Source organism: Monodon monoceros, unplaced genomic scaffold (genome assembly GCF_005190385.1).
Source record: "Monodon monoceros isolate NGI ecotype Baffin Bay Population unplaced genomic scaffold, NGI_Narwhal_1 Super_Scaffold_17, whole genome shotgun sequence".
NCBI lineage: Eukaryota > Metazoa > Chordata > Mammalia > Artiodactyla > Monodontidae > Monodon > Monodon monoceros.
Genome location: NW_021703773.1, coordinates 24,353,177 through 24,371,227, shown reverse-complemented (window position 1 = coordinate 24,371,227; position 18,051 = coordinate 24,353,177). Strand labels below are relative to the sequence as shown.

The 18,051-nt window shown below is 49.5% G+C and overlaps 1 protein-coding gene across 1 annotated transcript in view; it reads right to left on the bottom strand.

Annotated features, from left to right (window-relative positions):
- The window catches only part of DLGAP2 (DLG associated protein 2), a 135,507-nt gene that overhangs the window by 16,489 nt on the left and 100,967 nt on the right, over window positions 1-18,051 (bottom strand). Inside the window, exons 6-9 of the mRNA XM_029226495.1 lie at window positions 10,409-10,758; window positions 9,459-9,500; window positions 3,436-3,521; window positions 1,397-1,812 (exon numbers count right to left, since the gene is read on the bottom strand). Of these exons, the coding sequence (XP_029082328.1) occupies window positions 1,397-1,812; window positions 3,436-3,521; window positions 9,459-9,500; window positions 10,409-10,758 (894 nt within the window). The remainder of the gene's footprint in view (window positions 1-1,396; window positions 1,813-3,435; window positions 3,522-9,458; window positions 9,501-10,408; window positions 10,759-18,051) is intronic.

The window sequence follows — 18,051 nt, the reverse complement described above, 5'->3', positions numbered from 1 at the left end:
TATAAATCCCTGATACAATTCAAACGGTTTCGCCCCGTTGAAGCACATACTGACAAGTGAAGAAAGGCTGCGGGAAACGAGGGATTTTTAAACATCGGATTGAGCGCAGTCACCGTCGGCTGTGCCCTCGGCAGGTGACACGTGTGGACAAACGCATGGGGGCGGTGTGACTTTGGCAGCTACATGCAGTGATGCCGCATGGCCGGGGCACAGGCTATGCTTCCTCCAAAGCCCTCAGCGTCTAGTACCCACTCCGGTGAAGGAGGCGTGGGGTGTGATGGCTGACAGAGGGATGTGGGAGAAGAGAATTGGGGATCTGGAGGCATGGCGCCCTCCCCTTTCTTCCTAAGTTAACGACGCGCATTTTAACAACTCAGGATCAAAACACCAACCATTCTCTTGGGCTCCTCAGTGGCCAGGGCCGCTGTGTCTGTAAGTTACCGTCCTGATACTTTCATCCTTATGCCTCCACTGCCAGGATTATTGACATATTCTCCTACAGCAGAGTTCTGGACATGCAATGTCAGGGCGACATTTCCAAGGACATCAGGTGTGCTTTTGAACTTCAGGATTTATAGTGATCTAGCAATTGTACAAAGGACTTCATGGAAAAAGAAAAAATTTAAAAGAGCATGCTTTGTCGAGGTAAGACATTCAGAAACGCCTCTGTGAAACTGTATTTGGTAAAGACAAAATTTGTTAGTTGTATGTACGTTGCAATCATTCTTGTGGTATTCTTGGTCTAGAAACAAAAGTCAGGAGGTATCTGTTTCGAAATCAACACAGCAATTCATAAAGGATGCTGCTTCCGGACAATCCTGACAATAAGTTTCTTCAGGGAAAGGGGAGGCTGGTGCCTTTCTGCGCAAGAGCCGGAGACCCACCTGGCATAAAGGGTTGGGAGCAGATCTGCGCTGCCCACACGAGGTCGGGGAACTTAGATCCCCACCCGCCCGGGGATGGGGAACCGGGAGCCGCCATCACCAGCTGGCTGGTTAGTCGTCTACCGTAGCCAACGTTTCTTTGGCATAAAGCCAATGCAATTTCTTATAAACACCGGACAGTCATGATTCTAGAAAACAGCTGAACTGCTCCATATCAAGTCTTTGCCAGAAGTCAAGAGAACCGGCACGTGGAACATGAGATAAACTACATCCCTGTGAGCACAAGCCATCCTGTTATCCAACAAACAAAACAAAACAAAAGGATGCCCTTTAATACTTTAGCGATTGCTTTTCTGCTCGTTTACTGTGTCTGAGAATTGGGGGGAGGCAGTAGGAAGCCCACTCATTTAAATTTACTCAGGGACCCAGGGACTCTGCCTGGGGATTCTGCCATTTGTGTTACAGCAACATCAAGAGTGTCTACAAGCCTCAGAAGAGACCTGGGCCCTTACTTTCCTCCGCGAGGTCGTTCTCCTCTGCTTCCCTCTCCATCTCTTTGCACCAGCCTTCCATCCTCTTCGTCTCGCTGTGCAGCAGCTTCAGAAACCAAGCGCCGTCCCTGTGGCACGGAGACATGCGGCCGCCATCCACCGTGTCCATGGACGGCTCCAGCCAGGGGTCGGGAGGGGGCAGGTCGGCAGTGTCCACGGGGGTCCGATAGTCCTCTCGGTAGCTGAAGAGCCCCTGGGTCCGGACGGTCCGCACCGCCCCGTACTGGGTCGGGGTGCTGGGCTCCGAGTGCCTCTGGAAGGAGGACCCGAACTGTAGGCCCTTGTCCTCCGTGGCGACATGTCCTGGGAAGCCCTCCAGCTCCAGGTCCGCCTGCACCGCGGCCGTCACGCTGTTGGAACGCTTAAAGCGTCCGCACCTGCAAGGGAGGCAAGGGGGACAAGTGGGGCCTTTGCGAGGTGGCCTCGTGTGGCAAAACCTGGATGCACTCATCAGGAGTGCGCCTGGGCCACAAGCCAGCACCTCGCAGGGAAGACGAGTGTTTTCATCTCTATTCCAAGCACTTTGGTGCTTCATCTATGGCAGAACACCATTTGGCTTTGCAAACAATGAACCTCTACCTTCTACCTCAGTTTCAATGTCTAAATAATGCCCACTTAAGACTTAAGTTTATTGCACGACACAAGGAGGCTTGATGTATCCCGTGAAACCACTATCTTGGAGTGGTCACTTGCCTTTCAGAAAGACGCTACAAGTTTACTGTCTTGTTTGTGGCATACACGTAAAACGAAGCCCTGCTGCTTCTTTTATGTCTACAATTCTTTTAAGTAATAACATCTGTGTCCTACTGAGTTTTGGTGGCTATTCCTGCCACAGCTTAGGACATGAGTTTCTTCTCCTATCTGAATAATGTAATATCATCCCGATTTTGTCTTTTATGCAAAACAATGAATCCAAATTCTGACCTCAGCAGGTGTTTAAAAAACATTTTCATCGTATGTATTTAAATGTCAGTCATTCCACACAGCCAGTTACTGAAATGACTGGCAGAAGTGAGCTTATAACAGGCGTGCAGATTTTGCTGGTGAGAACTGTGTGTGTGTGTGCGCGCGTGCGCGCACGTGCATGTGTGTCTACACATCCAAACTTTGCCCATGCTACATGTTTTGGCTCCGCAGCAACTGGCCCCCCAGATGGCACACAGCTGTGAGTACAGCTGGTTAATGGACCTGCCACCATCTCCTGCCCTGGAGGCAAAGGAGCTGAGAACAAGCCACCGCGGGGGATGGAGACAGCCAGCCCAGGTCCCCAGGTACAGACGATGACGACGTGCGGGTTCTGAGAGCTTGGCGTCCTGGGGAAGCCATCAGTTTGTGTTCTGAATTCCTTGGCAATCAAAATCTTTGCAGGTTGGTCCTAAAGCCCTCCACTGTGAGCGAATCACCGGGGCTTCGCGATGTAACGTGCTCATCAAAATTTGTGCTTATGAAATTTACAAGATATGCTATTTTAAATATAAAATAAAATAGTCATCCTGTTTTTGTTACAAAAACAACACTCCTGTAATGGACTTCTCTGTGTTTGACAGTTTGAGGGGTTCCTTTGAAGTGTCACAGTCCCAGCACAGCTAAGGTCTTAAACTTCTTTCAGTCTCCCTCCCTCTCTCTCTGTCTTTCCTTTTACTTTTAACATGATAAGGTGAGAAAACCTGTGTTTGTTTCACCCTCAGCCTGTTTTTTCCCTTTGGATAAAGGACTGTAACATTCAGAGCTGCCAGCCCCCCTGCTTTCGTAGGTGGTAAATTACTTTAGAAGAAGCGGGTCCCCTGCCGCTTGCAGAAACAAGGCATAGGAGGACGTTAATTCACACTTACAATGATATACGTTGAAAAGTATAAAGATATGACCCTGTTTCCTGGCCTGAATTATTGATGGTCAAATGGCCTGAATTATTGATGGTCAGTGTCGTCTAGACACTTGCAGTCAGGTTACAAACCAAGAGCCCCGCTTGGGAGATGGCGGGTATTTGGGGGGCTGGTTACCGTTTCTCGTTCTCCACCTGCACGCCAACAGACTGGTACTCCCGCAGGCCACGGCTCTCCGTGTCAGAGTCGGTAGCTGTTTCCACCTAATTCAACACAGAACACCTTATTTTAGAACCGAGACAAGGGACCTGGGTCAGGGACTATTTGTGTGTGTGTATTCATTTGTGGTAATTAATTATGTATCTGTTTAATTAATGCAGAGATGCACCTGACCCAGGAAAATGACAGAGGGAGGGAAACGCACTCATAGTGGTTTAAGTTGCTACTGTGTTTCATCAAATTCTGTGTCACCACTTGAACTCAACACGGCACCTCAGTCTTTTAAATGTATGCAAATGAAATGGCTTTGTTTCGCTCCGGCAAAAAACAGGCTTGGTTAGATTGCATTATGAGAGGACTTAAAAGCTCTTATCACACCCTACAGGTACAGCATGAACCAGAGAGAGCTAACAAAACACACACGCGATTTAATAGGACTGTGCTGATGGCTGCATCCACATACAAGAACACACGGAAGGAATTTAGGCATTTACCAGGAGCACCGAGGCAACCTCTCCATCTGCGCCTACACAGAGCTGTCTCTCTTTTTGCTAATGATGTGCCCAGAGCAGGGCGATGTCAGGACAGAACAGAACAGAAATCGTACATTCTACACACAATCCTTATGGCGGCTGCGCTTGCCAAAAAGTCTCCCCAAACCCAAAGAAGCATTTATGATCACCACTGGTGTAAAGTTAACTCATGAGAGAATTCTAGTAGCGCAGGTTTTCTAAACAAATAAACAAACAAACAACCCCCCACCTGCCCCGCAAACTCTCAGTATGAAAAGTCTGCAAAACCAAAGGTTAGTTTAGTCAAATATTATCCCAGCTACTACACTGTCCCTTTTCCTTTTCACAAAGAATATTGCCTATTGTCTCAAAAGGACTTTTGACCCCAATCCACAAATGTCATAACTAAACTGTCAAACACATCTTTTCTTAAAAATATTAATGATCGCTGCAAAGGTAAGATACAAACCATTAAACGAATAATCAGGGCGCTCTCCTGTGAGTCATGAGAAAAAAGGTGTACTTAACAATCGTGCCTGTAACTTGGGATGCCCCTCGGCTAAGCCTTTGTCACTGGGGGCTGACTCATTTTGTGGTGAGTAGAAGTCGTGGTACTAAGAGCGAGCTGGCATTGGTTTTCCGCTGACCCCGCACCGGGTACCATGCTAAGAGCAGACAAGTGTTACTACACCTGGTGCACATGATACCCTGTGTCGTTTCCAGCCACATCGAACACTGAGGAATCAGAGAAGGTGAGTAACTTGCCCAGGGGTGCACAGCTTGTCGGGGGCAGAGCCATGCTCTGCACTGATCCGCTGTGGCCAGAATCAACATGGCCACATGGAGACCCTGCAGCTCCCGGTGGGCTGTGGAGCTGGGGACAGCAGCCAGGGGCTCCCCACTGTTTATTGGTGTAATTCTGAAAACATGCACAGAAGTCATCTCTCATTTGTGTTGCATATTTTGGCGGCTGGAACAGGAAATAGGTTGACTGCAGGGGGGAACGTGCTTGAATAAAATTCCTAACCTTGCTATTGATCACCACGTCTTTTGAGTTTCAAGTGGGTCATGGCTCACATTAAATGTTACCTTGCTGGGTGGGGAGACTGTTATTGTTTTACACAAAAAGATTGCAATAAAAGTTAATATATTAAAAATGTTACCCCATGTCAGTGCAAAAGGAGCTGCCTTGTGCTTTAACTGCTATTGTACTCTATGGCTATAACCTGATTTATTTAATCAGTCTTCAATGGAGGGATAATTTGGTTATTACTAGTTTTCTGACATTGTCAATGACACCGCTATAAATACATGTCTGCACGTGCATGGACTTTGGTGACTATACTCCCAGCCCATGTGGTGGCTGAGGCAAAGGTATCCCATTTTACAATTTTGGTAGGTATTGTCGAATTTGATAGATACATAATATGGGTGAAATTGCTTCATTCGTATAGTTTTAGAGAGGTTTGTAATGGAAAGAGCATTAGCTTTTCATCATAAAAATGTTCCAAGTATTTGCCTTACTTTTTCCAGTCTTAGGATTCTGGTCTAAAGAAGTTACCTCAACTTCTAACAAATTATAAGGTGACACATGGGGACAATAGGAGGCTAGGAAAGTAGGATAATAGTAACATATGGTAAGTTTTCATTTCTCATGACACGGAATAGCTGTGCAGCTATGAAAATGATGGCTTAAGAATGACACCACGAAAGATGCCTACGATACAATGTCCACTAAGGAATGTAGACTAGCAGGTGGCGTGAGCGGTCAGATCACAAGACGTGTGTGCACACATACAACATACACATCTTCACAGATACATAAACATGCCGTAAAGTGACGAAAAAATACAACCAAGGTATCACAAAATGCTTTTTTCTTCCTTTCTCTAGTGTGTACGTTTTCTCTTATAATTCTCTTATTTTTACAGTGAATGAGGAAAAGCAGCTTTGGAGGCAGTCAAATCCTGCCGCTTGCCAGCCGTGTGGTACTTGGGTAAATCTCTTAAATTCAGTGGAGTCTTTTCTTCCTACTCACAAAAGCGAGGGAAGCGCTGGGCACCTGGTCTGATTGACGTTAAGACTCTTTGGGTGGAGCCAGATTCAGCTCAGTTTCTCCACAGCACATCTAATGCTCTGCCCTCTCACGCCCGCTTTTAAGATCATCAGCTATATTAACAATAAAGTATTAAATTCAAGGAGTTTATATTTAATGAATTTTTTAGATTTTACAGTGTTTGTCATATGAAGCCTTTGTCAGAAACACATGAAGACAGCTCCACTTTTCAGAAGGTAAAGGTGAAGGGGGATATGATCCAGTGGTACAAGGCCAGGATGAGCTAAATATTTATCATTTCAGAAATCCTGGGACAGCTCTATGTAGATGGGGAAAAAAAGTAAATTTGGGACAAAGAAAATGAATTACTGTTTCGCACGGTGGAAAGGAAATCAAAGGGATCTTTTCCCGAGAGAAAATTCTGCCTAGGAGGGTAAAAGGATTGTAAAGGTTTGGAGAAATATATGCGTACATTCATTTTTTTACAAGATCCACGGTGTTCCAGGCATTGAGAAGAAAGATGAAATCAGCAAAATCCCTGTATTTTAAGCGAACTCTCTGTGAAGCAAACGCTGTACTGGAGGTGCTCACTGATGAAAGGGGAAAGGACCACGCCATCACTGCAGTGAGTGGTGGGTGCCGGGATCCAGAAGCCCCCGCCTCACTCTCCCCGGGCCTCAGTGGAGGGACGCATGCTGAGCTTCGGGCCAGGAGGAGCAGTGGGAAGGGCGGTCCCGCACAGGCCAGTTAGGGAACAAGGAGTTTGGTGTGGCCGGTGTGTGTGTGAGTGCACACGTGTGTGCGTGTACATGCCTGTACGCATGTGTGCACTGCATGTGTGCAGCGCACGCATGTACACGTGAGCGCACACGTGTGACTGTGCACGTGTGCGCGTGGCCCGCGTTTTTGGGAGGTGAAGGCTGATCGCCCGTAGTTGGAAGCACCAGAGAGAAGCAAGCTGTTACCAGGATATTTGCTGGAGCTCCAATCTCAAGTTTTTGCTCTAAACTGAGCTTATTTTAGGCTCTGCCTTCAAAACTTCACACATAGCAAAGCGGGTACATTGCTTCCCATACAAAGTCCCCGGAGTTCCCTCAGGGACTTATTACAAGTCTAACAGTTAAATATGATTTGCCAGCCCTGCTCTGTGAGATGCTTGCAGCCCCAGCAGAAGCAGTTAGGAAGGTGGGGGGGGGGGGGGGGAGGGAAGGCTTGCTGGAAACATGAAACGGCTGGGACTCCGAGGGCGTCCTGGGTCAAGGTAAATCAGCATCACCACAGAGAGGACGTTTAAACCCAGTAACCAGCTGGTGACACCGCAGAGTGGGAATCGCTCCCATTTTAGAGATGGGGTGACTGAGGCAGACGGGATTGAAGGATCCCTGACATTAAATCACATCACAGGGTCTGGGAACAGTAAACGTGTTCTACAGAGTTTCACACGCACACACACACGCGCGCACACACACACACACACACACAAGTAGAAACTGCAATAACAGACAAACCACAGATAAAAACAAAAGTGAGCACAAAGAAAATAGCTAAATGTCACCACCATCGTGAGGAAAAGTGAGGTAGGGCCAGGTGTGGGCTCCAGGTGAGAAGACAGGTGTGCTGGCCGGCATATGGAGGGACCCAGGTGTAGCGCACACCTGCAGGGCCTGGGGCAGGATGTCACGAGAGGAGCCCTGAGCTGAGCCCCTGAGGACCCTACACATCAGTGCTCATCCTGGGCCCGGGCTCCAGGGAAGGTGCAGGCAGGAGGGCGCACTCTGCTCGGTGGGAAGGACAGTGTCTGTACAATGAAAAGACTCTGCACTGTCTAAGTTTCCCCGACAGCTGTGGTTCTGGGAACCCGTCAGGTCCTGGTTCTGGCAGGCCAGGCGGGAACCCGTCCCCCCAGCGCTGGACGGGCTCGCAGAACACCAGCCACCCTGCCCTGCAAGCTGAGGGCAGCGTGATGGGGCCGGGGGCGTTGCCGCCCTCCACGAGGGGTCATGGGGTGAGAACCACAGCAGGCTCCCAGGGGGGTGTCACTGCAGGACCCTCATTTCTTCCCCTTCTGTGTGCAGCAGGAGACTGCAGGCTGGGGTCCCATCCTCCCCCTGTGGCTGTCGACCTGTAGGCAAGTCACTCACCCCCAGCCTCGGGCTCCCCGTCCCTGAGGGGGATGTGGCTCCAGCTGGCCCGTGGGGCTACCGTGAGGATGAGGGCAGCTCGGGGCGGGGCTGGGACGCAGACTCAGCAGATCCACACGTGGCCCCAAGCCAGCCCCCTTCTTCGCCCTCAGCGTCACCTCTACTTTGTGCCCTGCCCACCCTGACGTCCTCGAGCAGTCTTCTAGAGCTTTCTAGGCATCTAGGGGTGGTCCTTCCATCGGCTCGGTCTTCACTTCATCCCTCTTCCCCCCTGTGCCCTCGAGCTGGCACCCCACACCCATCTATCTCCCAATTATCCTGACACTTGAGTTTCTTGGACGACATCTTCTTTGGCTTCCAGCTCACTTCCCTTGGCCACCACGAGGTGACAAGCTCGCATCGTGCTGTGACATGCCACCAGGAGGAAAGCGGAACCCCTGCATTCACACGCTTGCCCACACTCGCCCACCGACACTGACCGAGAGCTCGCTATGTGCCAGGCGCTGTGCTAGGCGCTGGGTACCAAGAGGCGGCAGGTGCGCCTGGCCGGCACGTGATGCGCAGCTGGGGGCGGGTCCGGCGAGGCTGGTAGGGAGGGTGGCCTGGGCAGAGCGGGGGACCTTCTGGGGAGAGGCACTGCGGCCGAAAGCAGAATGGGGCGTGGGGGTGGGTGGCTCCTGGGGTGACTTGCAGGCAGGAAGTGGTGGCCGGATAAACTCGCTTTATGGGCGTCTGGAATTACCTGAAATTATCTGAATTACCTGGAAAGTTCCCGCTATTTTCGGGTAAGTTAGCAACTCCTCGTGTTTGGAAGTCGACCCTCCAGCCTTGTTTGTGGCTGGGTGGGCCGCGCCCCTGTGGGAGGGGGCGGGTGGGCAGACCGGGGGGCACACGCGCCCAGGAAGGTGACCTTGGCCTCCTGAGCTTGGAGGCCTCACAAGTCTCGTCTGGAGACGTGAGTCTAACGGCAGAGCGACCCCCGAGTGAACGCCAGCTGCCCCCGTACCAGTACCCCCCGCCTGGCCAGGCCTCGGCTGCAGCAAGTCGCCTGCCCGTTTGAGCCCCAGTTTCGTCCTCATCAGAGTGGGGCTGATTCTGTGTCATCACGGGATGCAAGGGTTCCCTGCAGTAATATGGGAGCACCTAGCATAGAGCCTGGCATATAGAATCAGGACAGAGAGAGGTGACATGAGCAGTTCTATGAATAATCCAAAAAGGGAGAAAAAATAAAATTCATGCGTACTTGGCTTTGGAGTATATTTTGGTACTTACATCTGACCTTGGGTATGGCTGATGCTCTGGGAATTCAGAATCCTAAACAAAACAATGAAGCCACAGTGTGGAGACCGGGTTCAGAGGACCCAGACCAGCGGGCAGTCTCCCCAGCCTGCGTCCCCCGGCCCCCGACGCCCAGGACACGGCTCCCCTCTCACACCTGCTGAGCTCGCAGGCCCTCCTCCCTGGCGCCAGGGAAGCCCTCGGCTGGACTTGGGCTGATGGAGGCGCCCGTGCTCGCCGAGGACGCCACGGGGAACCTGCCTGGCTGGCCGACACCACCTCTTGCAGGGAGTCACAGCAGAAATCTTGGGAAACGTGGTCCGCGCGAGGCCTGTCCTGGGCCATCCCCGGGTTGGGGCAGGAGCTGGATGGTGCTCTTCCTAGCCAGGCGCCTTCCCCGCCCCTGCGCCCAAGTGGACGCGGTGGTGGGAGCTGGCGCAGGGGCAGCCTCTGCGGCCTGAGCGGAGGTGGCTCGGCCCTCAGTGCTCAGAACACAGTGAACCAGAGCTAACCCACCAGCGTCCTGGGGTCGGCACGGGGACTTTCGGGGTCACCTCGAGTGGCTGTGAGCCCCTTTTTCGTACAAGCAGCCCTTCCCTGTCATTCACCTTTGGTCCCAATGCCCTTCCTCCCCACTCTACTGCTCGGCCACAAGACTAAAAATCAGGTTTCAACCACAAAACCTCCTTCTTAAGTGTCAGAATAACCTATTTCCATACTCTCCAAGCAGCTGGCAGCCCCTGGAAATGCCTGGGGGGGGGGGGCCCTCCGGGTGGCGGGTGGGCCTGGCCGGGGCATCCCGCCCGCTGCACCCACAGGCCGGCCTCCCCTGAAGGCCGGGCCCAGGCTCTGGATCCTCTGGCCCCCGCGGGGTCCCTGCGAGGGCCCGGGCCAAGGCCAGCAGTGCTTGGTCTGTGTCACCGTGGGGGGCACGCGGGAGGTACCTGGACCCCGATGGAGGAGCGCCGGCTCTGGAGGAAGCTCTCGGCCTTGGACACGAGGGTGGCCTTGTCACTGGTCCGCGCCGAGCCGCCCTGGCCCTCGGCGGCATGGCGCTGGGCCGCGGCCGTCTCCAGGGCCAGGCTCATGGCCTTGTTGCTGTCCAGACTGTCTGTGGAGTTGTAGAGGCCGCGGCCGTCCTGGGGCCACGGGGCCATCCTCTGGGCGCGGCCGTCCTGGTAGGCGTCCTGCGTGGACTCGGTGCTGCTCTGCGCCGTCACTGAGATCAGAGGCTTGGAGGTGGCGCGGGGGGGGACGGGCGGTGGCGTCTTTTTGTAGTTGGTGTAGGACACGGCTGGAAGAGAGACAGAGGCCCGTCAGCGGGGCCGGGGCCCCGCCGCCCGCAGGGAATCTGGTCCACGACCGAGCCCTCCCTTGGCCACTGGGCAGGTCTCTCCCCGACGTCTAGCCTAGCAAAATGAGGCAGAGTGTGGGGAAAACCCTTTATGCTCAGAGAGAGTCGACAGGGATGTGTGTATAACCGCGAAAGATTATAAAAACACCCCCAAATCCAGCAGAATAAGTAACGTCTGACTCAGCAGGGCAGGAGGAAGCCACACCATCGTCTACACGCCGGTCATGGTAGCAGGCGAGATGCTTATAACTCCAAGTTAAAAAAGCGGGGCCTACTCGATTCTATCCAGCCTAAGATGGAATATATTGTAAAGAAAACCTGTGAATGAAGAAAGATGAGACGCACATTTTAACCACGGGCATCATTCCTACCAACGCTTCTGATGAACAGGTATTCTTTTAATCACGGAGGAAAACACACAGTATCAGAAAGCTCTTTGCTCCCCATAAGTACACGCTCCCTGGGTACAAACCGTAGGAGGCAACTGAGAAGGGACCCGGGTCTCCACGTCTACCTGGTTCATAACCACCACTTCGCCTCCTCTGAGCCCTGCACACACTGGAGTTCTACACATGACGCTGACAGTAAACCCCCCAAAGAAAATAAGTGCAATTCGACATGAAATGATATTAAATGCCTCTTAGAAGGCACCCAAAATTCATCAGATATATTTGCTGGGCTCTGGGTGTTACCAATTTTCACAGCAGGAATATATCACATCTGCTCTGAAGGAATGGGTTTTCCATAGGTGCTGGTCGTGTTTCTTTACCTGGAAGGAAGGATTGGCAGAAGTGTTTCCAAGAGGGACCCGGGCACCCTCATCACCACGCAAAGCATGCACACCCACGCAGGGTGCAGGCGTCGGGGGCTGTTGGCCTGGGGACCAGACGTGCCCAGGAGGACGGCCTGGGAGGGCCGAGCCTCGTCCGTGAGGACAGACGGAGCAGCTGTTTCCTTTCAGGGCCTCCAGACACTGTGCCCGGGGATCACCATCCTGCTGCGGTGTGGAAATGCACCATTTCCTCTCCTGTTTGTGGGGACTTCAACCAACATTCCTAACCTTTACCCTCTGCGCCAGTGATTTTTAAATCTGCGTGAATGGATTTTCCCAAGAAATAAAGCCTCAAATGTCATCCCAGATGAACACAGGCAAATAAAACAAAATGAGTTTGTCATGTCAGGATGATCTTGAGACATAACAACTTCGCATGAAAATTTATGAAATGCACACATTTTCGAAAGGATGCACGGGAAAGAGGCGCTGAAGGGTAGGAAGCACAGGGGGGCACACGATTATTAGAAAAATGGGCTTTGAATATGGTTTACACCCGAGAAACCTCTAAAAGCATTCTCTTTAAAGACACTCACCAAGCTCTAGAGGAAAACTGTGGAAAGCTGACTTTATTCAGGGCTTTACTGTGGGAGATTCCGGTGTTTAAGGAAAGGCTCCCAACCTCCAGCACTTACCACTAGTTGCTGTTCTAAATAAGCCCGAGTCCGGAGGCTGTGTCGCCAGCCGAAGGAAGTGGCCCTCCCGGACGTGGGGCTGCAAGTGGCTCTTCCTGTTTCCCCCGGAACGTCATCCACACCCCAGGGTCCTTGTGCCTCAAGTCCGCTTCTTAAGGGCACCTTCAACATCCTCTCAGCAGGCCTGTCCACCTGTGCTGTCCTAGTGGCTAAAACACTTTGGTTTAAGCAGACCTCTGGCCATCCGGGTTCAGTCAATCACAAGGCACCCACCACCGACCCTGCAGTCCCTCCTGCCCTGGTCCCGCCCTCTGTCCTGTCCTCTAAAGCCTGCAAAGCCTCGGGACCGCCAGACCTGCTCGACGCAGCCTTTTAACCTCCCTTGCACACCTACCGTCGCGGCCCTGCCAGGCCCCCTCAGAGCACACCCAGGACTGAACGGGCTTGCTGAAAGCCCAGCATCGTTCCCATGGGGCCCAGGTCACTAGGACACAAGGTCCTAGGAGTCAGGGAGCCCGGCCCCATCACCAGGCTAAGGAACTGCTCCAAGAGAGGAAAACTGCAAAGCAAAGAATACCTGCCTCTTCAAGAACATTAACTGGTGAATGTTTTATAAAAACATGCTGTCACAGACATAGAGAATGGACTTGAGACACGGGGAGGGGGAAGGGTAAGCTGGGACGACGTGAGAGAGTGGCATGGACATATATACACTACCAAATGTAAAATAGATGGCTAGTGGGAAGCAGCCGCATAGCACAGGGAGATCAGCTCGGTGCTCTGTGACCACCTAGAGGGGTGGGATAGGGAGGGTGGGAGGGAGACGCCAGAGGGAGGAGATATGGGGATATATGTATATGTATAGCTGATTCACTTTGTTATAAAGCAGAAACTAACACACCATTGCAAAGAAATTCTACTCCAATAAAGATGGTAAAAAAAAACAAACCAAACACGCCGTCAACCTGTGGATGCTGTGACTCCGGATGCTTGGAATTTGCAGCTTCTTCCCCGTGGGCACGAAAGTCACCGGCTGGAGAGCGCGTGGAGAACAGGGAACCTGCCTGCACTGTTGGTGGGAATGTCAACTGGTGCAGCCACTATGGAGAACAGTGTGGAGGTTCCTTAAAAACTAAAAATAGAGCTACCATATGATCCTGCAATCCCACTGCTGGACACATACCCAGAAAAGACAAAAGCTCTAATTTGAAAAGATACATGCGTCCCTATGTTCGGAGCAGCATTATTTACAAGAGCCAGGACATGGAAACAACCTAAATGTCCATCGACAGAGGAATGGGTAAAGATGTGGTACATACATACAATGGAATATTACTCGGCCATAAAAAACAATGAAATCTTGCCACCTAGAGATTATCATGCTAAATGAAGTAAGCCAGACAGAGAAAGACAAATATCATATGGTATCACTTATACATGGAATCTAAAATATGATACCATGAACTTATTTACAAAACAAAAACAGAGTCAGACATAGAAAACAAACTCATGGTTAACAAAGGGGAAGGGATAGATTAGGAGTTTGGGATTATCACATACAAACTACTCTATATAAACTAGATAAACAACAGGTCCTACTGTATAGCACAGGGAACTATATTCAATATCTTGCAATAAACTATAATGGAAAAGAATATGAAAACGAATATATATGTGTATATATATCTGAATCACTTTGCTGTACACATGAAACCAACACAACATTGTAAATTAACTATACTTCCATAAAAAATAAATAAATTTTTAAAAAAGAAAGGGAAATCTCCCATATTTCCATTCTGGTTCTTTTAGAGCTACAGTAAATCTTCCTTGCTTCAGACATAAAGTGATGTAAGTGATGTAAGCTGCCTTCTCTCAGCCTCAGTTTGCTCATCTGTAAATGGGAAGCAGCCACAACGTCACTTATCTGCGGTCGCGAGGATGACGGGGAACAAAGCTCACGCAGGGGCGGCGGAGCGCGGTCTCGGGGAGGGCGGCCCTGACAGCGGAGGTCGCTTACAGCTGCTCATGGCTCCTTCCCCAATGGATAGAAAGACAAACACCCACAGCAACCAGCACTCGGCGCCACCTCATTTCTTCGGAGGCTGTTACCAGGTCACCGTAGGGGTGTTTATGAGACACAGCCTCGGGGAAGAACGATCAGTGTGCACCCCGCCAGGAGCACACCCAGGGGCACGGCTATAACTGGGAGAGCGTCTCTGTGGCCATCTGAGCTCTCCACCCTTTAGCCTCATGGAAGCTGCAGAGCAACCTTGCCCGTTGATGGCACTTGTTCTTCCATTTCCCAGATGAGAAAACGGAGGTTCCAGTATCTTTAAACATTTTCCTGAGGGCAGCCAGAGAGTCAGCGGCAGGACGGGACCCAACACCCCCCCAGCTGCCGACTAGAGAGACTCCTTCCTCCTTTCCCTGACCTCGACCCGGCTCAGCCTGCTCTAATCCCTGGGGTATTCTGGATGGGACCCCTGCATCTAATCCCCCGCCATCCTCTGAGGCAGCTGTCCTCAGGTAGGCAGTGTAGACTCGGGTCCCGGCAGCCTTGCCGGCTGGTTTGCACCACTGGCTGTGGAGATCCAGGGCTGCCACGCTTCCATGATCTGTTCCAGGGGACGACCACGTGACGTCCCCCCAGAACGTGGGGCTCCCCTGAAGACATGTGGGCCGACGTTTAGCTGAGTGGCCCAGGGACCGTTCCGGCTGAACACGTGAGGATGTCCCACCCCCTGGGATCCAATCACCATCTTCTCGATGGGGGAAGTATGTGCAAGGGTGGGACAGTTTTAAGCCCCCGAATGTATTTATCACTTGTCACTTGATTCCCCTTGAAATGGCTCCAGTGAAAATCCAACACATACATTTATAATGAAATAAATAGGCACTACCTAACGTTTTGAGAATAAATTTACACAAGTTAAAGAAACACATTCAGAAAACACACATAAAAATTTCCAGGCACCCAGATATCAGATCCATTAGTACACATGAGTACAGAAGTCCAAATGGGGTTTGTAGCTTCAGACGTAAGACAGGCGTTTAACACACATTTTGAATGTCCCTTTTGCCACCCTCTCAGGCCCTATAGGCACACGATGTGATCCCTCGTGTGACTTTGAATGAGGCTGTTTACTGCTGACAAGGCAACACTTTTATATTCTTGGTCAACTGCATGCTTTTGAATTGGATAATTTAAAAATTAAGCGTCGGTTGTCAGTCTTGGGTAAATAAAAATTAATGTACACGAACTACCTTAGATAAGTAAAATAACACGGTGACAGAATTTTTGAAAAATAAAGTGTATCAGTGTACTCATTCATAAGTCCATTCTTTTGACCAATACATGTTGGTACCTACAATCTCATGGAGTAGAATTGTATATTCTTAAACGCCTCCTTAGAATTAGAATTAGAAGCTGGGAAACATAGTAAAGAAAGGACTAAAAATGCTAATTTGAGCATGTTAATTTGCTGCCACGGATTAAAATAAACCACTATAGGTAACATTTTACACATTCAAGAAAAATATTCGATTATTCAGTTGAACAGTTTAGGTAATAATGAGTGAGCTCATTGTTAGTTACAGGCTGTATCATCTATCATTTTCTACATGTAGGTCAGACAAACATTATATACGAATGAAAATTTTAATTTTAACTTAGCAATGTAATTCTGTCAAAGTGTATACAGCTTCAAAAAGCAGATGAATCAACAGAGAGATTTCGAAACATCCCAAGATTTGTTTCAATAAAAGTGATCGAAGATAAATTTTGAAGTAAAAAATGAAATGATTACTTAACATCTTTAGGTGTCTGACGGCCTGACTACTCTATTCTTATTTTTTAATTGCGTCCAGGCAGGAACATTCTTTTGAGTTTAAAAGCCTGTCATCGATCTCTTTCACCATGTGTCTAATGCTGTGAAAATCCCTGGAGATTTTCGAGTGGCTTCCTGATTCTAGGGAGAGAGATTAAAAGGCACTTGTGTTTTAATCCATTTCCTGAGTTAGTCTGGACTCTGCTTATGTCTTGGGGATCAGATGAGTTGGTGAGACTCACCCTGAAAATAATGGGGGTGACAGAAAGCAGCGGCTCTGTGACGTGCCTTCTCTCCTGAGTCTATTGATACCAATGTGAGACTTTGTGCCACCAAGAAAAGGTTAATTACACTATTTAAGATGGAAGGAGCCATGCATATAATACATTTTAGGGAGATTTCTATGAAAATTGTACTAAACTAATAGTAGTGATACTTAAGGGACATGTTTCTCTTCCCTGTTAGAGCGGAATGAGAACCACGTTAGAGGCAGGTGAAAACTGTACTTTCCCAGATATATGCGGTATATATATGCGGGATTGAGTTAATCTCATTGGGACCCTTTCTGAAGAAGTGGCTCAAAGCCCTGGTCAGGAGGGTGTGAGCTGGGCAGATGGGGAGAGGCTGCAGCTGACCCTGCTGGCCAAGTGAACTGTGCCCAAAACCTCGTAGATGATTTATCCTGATTGCGTGAGAAGGGCCGCATTCCAGACGGCTTTGTCCAATAGCATAGCCCGGAGCCAAATTTAAATGACCTAAACTTCTGAAATATCTAAACACCTCAACTCCACTTAAACATCAGTTCCTCCGCATTTGAGCTGCATTTCAACTGCTCAAGAGTCACGAACAGCCAATGGGGACAGTACTGGACAGAGGCCAGAGAACATTCTCATTGCTGGACGGTGCTGGTCTAGAGGTTTTCTCCAGGCAAAGTTGAATCAGTATGAGCAGCCCCCATCTGTTCAACAGATGACATAAAGCAGAGGACATCGGTCATAAGGACTTCCCTTTAGGTCTTCAAAGTGTTGGGTTAGCAAATCTACTGACGGAGAATTTGGAGAAACACATCTTATTGGAGGTAAACTAACTTGAATGGGATGAGACACTGCTGCTCAGTCTATACTTCCACATGGCTCTGAGTAATCTCAAATGTGAATACATCGTTACTTTAAATGCGTGCCTAGTTATCCCTCCACACCTGGAATTCTGGACACCATTTCTGAATTCAGTCCTTACAAGTCATTTGCAAGCCAAAAAGGAAATTTAAAAATTAGCATTCTGTCATATAAATACGTAATCAAGATAAAATATTTTTTGAAAGTCAGGCATCGCCGTTCTATATGAATGTAACAGCGACACTTAAATTCACTGCACTCTTAATTAGAACTTCAAAGATAACAGCATAAAAGGAATTACAGTCATCAAGCCCATGAATGTCTAATGAGAGTCTGGATACTGGAGAAACCAAACCAAAGGCAAAGATTCGACATAAAACATTAAAGCTATTTTGACACTTTAATTAATGTTAGTCTCAAAACATAAGTGTAGATCAAACAGGACACAGAAGTCTTATCCCACCGGGGTGCACACAGTGGTTTCCCTAAAGTTACAAAAACTTGCCTGGGTCCCCCAAGTTCTGGGGCAACATTGATGGGCTGGTGGCACAGACATCTACCTCGGATGTGTTAATTGGCAAGAAATTATAGTCTAACCAGCATCTAACATCTTGCAGACAGTAAAATGAAGTGATGACAGCTGTTTCACGGTTTGAGACACTTCCTGTTTTCATTTTAAATATTTAAAACTCACTTTGCACAAGAAGAACTTGGATTTTCTGAAAAAAAAACTGAGAATGAGCCAACCTTTAAGGATGTGAAGAATCAGATAAGTTTCTAAGTACAGAATTCTGAGTGTTCAAGGGCCCAGGCAGTAAACA